Genomic DNA, 6,859 nt, shown 5'->3' with positions numbered 1-6,859 from the left:
TAGGTGTAAAGTGCTTCAAGGAAAATGTACATAAAAGGCGGGAAGGTGGTCAGGTCAAACAAGAATTGGATTTATTAAAACAATTCTGGTATGAGCAGAAGTACAGATTGGGAAGACTACCAGAGTCTTTTACAGCTTCCTGCCCAGGTATATCAGCCGGCTCCGGGGCTAAGAAGGAGCCGGCCCTGGCCGGCCTCCACTCCTGCTGAGGCTGGCAGGCTGCTCGGACGCCGTCTCCTAGCAACCGCTGCCGAGATGGGGCCCATGCGGCCTGGCAGCCTGAGCAGGAGGCGTGAAGAGGCGGTGGCAGTGGAGGCCAGGCTGGGTTGGCTCCTTCTTAGCCCCGGCCCGGAGCCAGTTCCCCTGCTCCGGAAAGGACGGCCGGCCGCTTCACCCCTCCTGCTGTGGGTGCCGCTGGGTGGCAGCGGCCGTGATGGGGCTCAGCAGTCTCTGGCTGGGGGGGCCCATTGTGGCTGCGGCCACCCAGCGGCACCCACAGCATGAGGGGTGAAGTGGCTGGCCATCCTTTCCGGAGCAGGGGAACCGGCTCCAGGGCTAAGAAGGAGCCGGCCCTGGCCGGCCTCCACTCCTGCTGAGGCTGGCAGGCCGCTCGGATGCCGTCTTCTAGCAACCGCTATGTATGTATGTATATCCAGAACTGCCCTCCCGTTTGAAAAGCATGAAGAGGCCTGTATTCATGTGTGTTTGATATACACACTAGGCTCCAGATTAGAGCAAGTCGCTAACTGATTGTGGAAACCATTAAGCAACATTTTAAAACCAGAGAGAGAGAGAGAGGTGTCTAAGCAACAAGACAGACTTCTTTCTGCTTTCTCAGAGAAGGGTGTCCCTCTGCCTATAGTGTTCCAACCTGAAATTGTGACTTGATGCTGAACACGCATATTCCTTTGTAACCAGTAAAGTTTGAGGCACTTTTGACCGTTAAGTTGTTCCCTCCAGTGTAATTATCATCCCTGTGATAATGGTGGCAATAATTTTCAAATTATAGACTAATAACACCTTTTAATTTGTTAGGTTTCATCGAGGTCAGTTTTATATGTTCCTTATGGTAGTAAGAGTGCAATGGCAATTTATTTTTAGATGTTATAATTACTTTGGGTAGTTATAAATGTACATAAATAGGTATTATTGCTGTTGTTGTTGTTAATAATAATAATAATAATAATAATTTATTATAATTATTAATTGCATTAGAGAGCCCTGTTAGTCGAAGAATCAATATAGATTTATTGGAATCGGAGATTACAGATCCCATGTTATGAAGTCTGTTTCCACACTTTTTAGCCTTCCTGAGTAGCAGCAATAGTGTGTCCTTGTTCTTGCTCCATTATCCTGTTGTCAACAACACATCCTGTGAGAATCTGCAGTCATTACCACACGGCTGAGCAGAGATGTGAACCAAGTCTTCCCAGCTAAATTCCAACATACTAACCACTACACCACCTTTTCACAGTTCACTGTCACCTGATCCTAATAAATTATTATTAGCTGCTCTTGGGGTTTGGGATGAACTGAATAACCCTCAGAGAGGGGCTGAAGACCCTCAGGGAGAGGGCTGCATAACCTCAGAGAGGGGCTGAAGACCCTCAGGGAGAGGGCTGCATAACCTCAGGGGGGGGGCAGAGAGAGCAATGGGCTGCATAACCTCAGAGAGAGGGGGGCTGCTGTGGGCTGAACAATTTTCAGCGCTGATGTGCCTGTCCCTCCACCTTTATCTTGCTGTAGATAGCCGGGACGAGGTCCAGAACATCCAAGAAGCACGCACAGCAGGATCTTGGTAGGCATGCCTTTATGGAATCATATGGCTTCCTTTATGGAATCAATCCATGTCTTGTTTGGCCTTCCTATTTTTCTACTCCCTGCTATTTTCCCAAGCATTATAAAAGATTATTCTTAGTTTATATAATCTTTTATAAGACGTTTCATCTTGATGCAATTAAAAACCATTCAATTGCTTCAGCAGGCAAAAAAGTCATTAAGTGGTCTGCCAAGACCCTCAGTAATGTTCAAGTAGTGGTGGTGGTGAGTTTGCAAATCCCTGGTCTATCGCCTTGCTGTCTGGTTGTGAGCTTACAGGATGTGTTTGACTGGCCAGGGTTGGATGCTGGGTTTGAAGAACATAAGGACAGCCCTGCTGGATCAGCCAAAGGCCCATTTAGTCCAGCATCTTCTTTGCACGGTGACCACCTAGATGCCTGTGGGAAGCCCACAAGCAGGAACTCCGTGCAGCAGCGAGTCCCCACTTGTGATTCCCAGCAAATGTTACACAGAGCCATATAGCTTGTGATATGAAGGGCCTTTACTCTGATCCAACAGGGCTCCTCCAGCAGCATTGTGGCATACTTGTGTGCAGGGCTGGATTACCCACTAGGCCCCTGCATTAGTGCCTATGAAACTCCTACAGGTCTACAAGAAAGTTTGGGATCTACAAAATAAGTTAATTAATGCAAATTATTGTCTGATGTAGCAGTTTAATAGTGGATTAAATGTCTGGTGTGAATGTGGCCTGAGTTTTAGCAAGTGGAGGAAAGCTGAATGACGAAGAGGAAGCCAAGGTTCTGATGGAATGCCTCTCCCGATATGAACCTACCCGTACACTGCGCTCCACATCAAAGGCCCTCCTCCGGGTGCCTACTCAGAGGGAAGCTCGGAGGATGACAACGAGAAAAAGGGCCTTCTAAGTGGTGGGCCCCGAATTATGGAATGATCTTCCTGATGAGGTACGCCTGGCGCCAACACTACTATCTTTTTGGTGCCAGGTTACAACCTTCCTCTTCTTCCAGGCATTTTTGCATTTCAGCATTTTAGTATGTGTTTTAAAATGTTTTAATCTTGAAATTTTTCTATGTTATGTTTTAAATTGTTTAATTATGTGTTTTAATTGTATACTGAAGTTTTAGTTTGCTGTGAACCGCCCAGGAAGCTTCGGCTATGAGGCGGTATATAAATCAAATAAGTAAAGGTTGGTTGATTTAGTCCCTACTTCCAGATAACATCTTTTGCCATTCTCTTAAAATTTCCTTTTCCTCTGTGGTGCCCAAGATGGCAAGAACCCTCCATGGGCCAGAAAAAACTAAGACACTTCTTTTCTGAAGGCATCAGAACGGCATCTCCCAAGAAATGTCCCTAATGTCCTAGTAAGAGATCTACCCAGAAGTTGAAGGGTTATGCTGGCCCTTTGGTATGTGTTGCTGTGGTTGAATTTGGGTAATAAATGTTACACTGTAGTACTGCTGCGGCACCCATAACATGAAAAGCACACTTTGAACTTGGCCTATTAGCAAATCAGCAACCAATGCAGATTTCAATGCAATACCATACCAACCACAACAAGATTCCTATGAGTAGGCAGACAACTCAGTATCTCACAACTAGTCAGGATTCATAACCAAAAACCAAAACTAAAAAAATCCTGGCAACCTGTCAGTTAATGTAGAATGCTGCAGCACGGTTTCTGACATGAGTGAGATCCTATCAGCACATGATACCTCTGCTCTGAAATCTTGTTGTGATTGGTATGGTATTGCATTTAGGAAAGCATCACTGTCATGTTTTTTCATTTTCTGTTTGCATTTCATGTACCTTTGACCCTCCTCCCTTATATCCATAGAAGCAACAACAGTGGTTCCATGTGGTCAGCTCAACCACCTAAAACCCATTGATGATGTGCCTTGTTGGTTGCATGATGGTTTGTTTTTGGCCCACTAATGGTAAAAGAGAATTCACATATTTGGAAGTGTGGCTGCAGTTGTTGTTCACAAGCTGCTGCCTGTGAAGATAGACCAAACCATGGGTGTTTTCTCTCTGTCAGTTATTACTCACTAGATTTGGGTTGTCTTTCAAAGTGATTTTATAGCTGCCCACAACAGGGTAGCCAATAAATTGTAGAGAATCTCCTTAACCATTACTCATTCCTGTCTCTGCAGCGAAGGATAGTCTGTGAAGAACTTTGGAGGATCATTTGATTGACTTGTGAAGCACAGTCAACAGCACTGTGGTGAGTTTTTAAAATTATTACTACTATGATGATGGAACTCTCACCAGGTAGCCTGATCCTATGCATACTGCCATCAGCATATTCTTACTACATTGAGTAACACAACCTAAAAACCACATAGCATCAAATTAATCCAACTACCCAGCTTCAATAATAAACACATTTACTATGTTACATTAAATGCAATGAGATTTGCAAAGTAATCAAACGTAACTGTGTAATCCTCTATATGTCCGGTCAGCAGTAAGTCTCATTGACTTGTATGGGGCTTTTTGGCAAGTAAGTGAGAGGGCAGCCTAAGGATGCAAGTCGAACTCCACTTATTTAGGGGTAAGCCCAATTGAATTCAGCAGGACTTACTTCTGAGTTTAGGATTGTGCTGCCAGTCTGCTATCTCCGTCCTGGGCTCATACTGGGAGAAAGGGCTGGATATAAACCTAATAAATAAAGTAAAGAAATACAATCTCCTCTTCCTACACTCCATCCAGACTGCGACCAGATGTAGACTCTGTGACAACAATAGCAAGCCAGCTTTGCCATACAGCTTGGTAAAGCATTCTGGAGAACTTGAAAGTTTGCTTACTAGTTTGTGACATTTGGGTTGATCTTAACAAAAGTATTGCTTGGCTGTGGATTTAGGGATTTTTCTTATGAACACTCTCTTCTTCCTGTACAGGTGCTGTTGTGCTGCACATCTGTTGTTTCAATACAGCCAGAAGGAGAGAAGCCGAAGAAGAAATATGCAGCATCATTTCAGACTGAATGGTTGCAGAATGATAATTTCAAAGACTGGATCGTAAAAGTAGATGATTCTCTTGCCAGATGCAAGTACTGTAATTCTACTTTTACTGTGAAACACAATGGTGTCAAGGCCGTTCGGAGACACAAGGAAAATGCTGCACACATTAGAGCCTCAAGAATGGTGAATCAGAGTGCTGCCATGACATCCTTCTTTGCAAAGAAAAGTACACCAGAAATGCTCCGTGTTGCTGCTATAGAGGTTAGCAACTTGTATCATGCAGTTATGCACCAGCACAGTTACATGAGCATGGATTGTGGAATGAAACTGATTTCTACAACGATCGAGGACTCTGCTCTTGTTAAAAAACTGCACTGTGGAAGAACCAAGGCAGAGTGCATTGTTGAAAACGTGCTTGGACCAAAATCAATAGAAAATGTGGTGCAGGCACTGGGTGAACGTTCCACTAAAAAAGTTCCTTTTTCAATTGCCACGGATGCCTCTAACAAAGGCAACCGTAAAATGTTTCCTGTGGCTGTGCGTTACTTTGATGCTGACCATGGAGTCCAAGAGAAACTGCTGGACTTCTATGAGTTACCATCAGAGACTGCTGTTGCCATCAGCAATAGCCTTCTGAAGACTGTGACTGATCTGGGATTATCTGTTGAAAATATAGTGGTTTACACAGCAGACAATGCTGCTGTCAGTTACGGGGTAAGGAACTCTGTATTATAGTTCCTAAAGCAACAGAAAAGTTCCATTGTGAAGGCAAACTGTTTTTGCCATGTTCTACACAATGCTGCCAGGAATGGCTGGTTTAACAGGAAGTACGATGTTGCGTATCTGGTTCATAAGGTATACACGGAGTTATCCAGGAGCACCCTTAAAAATGAGAAACTGAGGGAATGCTTTGATGAGCTAGGCATGCAGTACCATGCAGTAATTAATCATGGAAACACACGGTGGCTCTCTCTTTTCCCAGCTGTTGAGTGGCTACTCCAATTGTGGCCTGCTATAAAATCCTATTTCCTGGAGCTTGGGGAAGAGCAGACCGATGACATGATATGGAACTTTATTGGAGACCAGGCAGATGAGGCAACTGGTGACACAACTGAAAAGATTTCTGTCCCAGAATGTTACCTCTACTTTGTGCATCACTACATGCAACTGTTTCATGAGACTATTAGTCTTTTGGAAAGAAAGCACTCAGTAAGTCCACACCTCCACACCTTCATGTGCAGCTTGAGGGAGAAGCTGGTAAATCGTGTGGACAACAGATTTTTTGGAGCAAAGGTGCTTTCTGGTCTAAAACACCTCCCTGAATCTCAACGTGCATCTTTCACTACAGATGCTCTCCAGATGTACAATCGGGCAATAGCATACCTTGATAAATGGTATGATTTTGAGAACTCACAATTAAAAGAGTTCACAGCCTTTGATCTGGACAGAGAGTCAGATGAGCTAACAGTGGACCATGTTAGTAAAGTGGCTTCAAATCTGGGCATTGAAGTTGATGTTGATGGACTTTTTGATGAACTTTGCCTGGTTAAAAAGTTTGTGCCTGAGGTCAGAACATCTGATCTTCCTCTAGATGAGAAATGGGTGCAGTTGCTAAAGAGCATCAGATCAAGAATTCTGGTGAAGGTTGTCAGTGCAGTGTTTGCCATCCCAGTAAGCAGTGCTTTCGTGGAGAGAGTGTTTTCACTCATGGGCAACGTATGGACTGACAACAGGAACCATATGTTATCTTCCCTTGTGAAAGCAGAGCTTTGTGTCAAATTAAACTTTGGCTTGAACTGTGCTGATTTTTTAAAATATGTGAAGGAAGAGCAAAGATTGCTTAAAGCTTGTGTTTCAAATGAGAAGTACAAATTCTAAACTCAGCCTGTTTAGTTATTTAACACCAGTTCCTACAGTGAAAGCACCTTGTTCATTATTTCTGTTTTTCTTTTATAAAGAGTAATACTGTTTATAATGTTTATAATGGTTGAAAACATCCCTTGGATGTCATCCACTTCTCTTTTGTAAGAGGGATAAATGTCTAAATCCAGCTGCTAGTTAATTGACACCATGTAAATTCCATTGCTTCAGTGGGTCTCTAC

General features: G+C 43.7%; 1 protein-coding gene across 3 annotated transcripts; it reads left to right on the top strand.

The window, feature by feature from the left end:
- Positions 1–1,324: 1,324 nt before the first annotated feature.
- Positions 1,325–6,859, top strand: LOC133364431 (uncharacterized). 3 transcript variants are annotated; one of them, XM_061585068.1, is made up of 3 exons: positions 1,325–2,741; positions 3,948–4,018; positions 4,695–6,859. In XM_061585068.1, exon 3 carries the CDS (start codon positions 5,682–5,684, stop codon positions 6,633–6,635), a length of 954 nt encoding a protein of 317 aa, XP_061441052.1. In that variant the 5' UTR covers positions 1,325–2,741; positions 3,948–4,018; positions 4,695–5,681; the 3' UTR covers positions 6,636–6,859. The 3 variants fall into 3 exon arrangements, with proteins under 3 accessions (XP_061441052.1, XP_061440961.1, XP_061441150.1); XM_061584977.1 differs by lacking the exon at positions 1,325–2,741 and adding an exon at positions 2,944–3,202; XM_061585166.1 differs by lacking the exon at positions 1,325–2,741 and having other exon boundaries at positions 2,944–4,018.

The sequence above is a fragment of the Rhineura floridana genome, chromosome 1 (genome assembly GCF_030035675.1).
Source record: "Rhineura floridana isolate rRhiFlo1 chromosome 1, rRhiFlo1.hap2, whole genome shotgun sequence".
In the NCBI taxonomy this organism is placed as follows: domain Eukaryota; kingdom Metazoa; phylum Chordata; class Lepidosauria; order Squamata; family Rhineuridae; genus Rhineura; species Rhineura floridana.
This window is presented reverse-complemented; position numbering and strand designations above follow the sequence as displayed.

Coding starts and splice junctions, on each gene's coding strand:
- LOC133364431 (XM_061585068.1), top strand. CDS start 5,682: ATGCAGTACCATGCAGTAATTAATCATGGAAACACACGGTGGCTCTCT.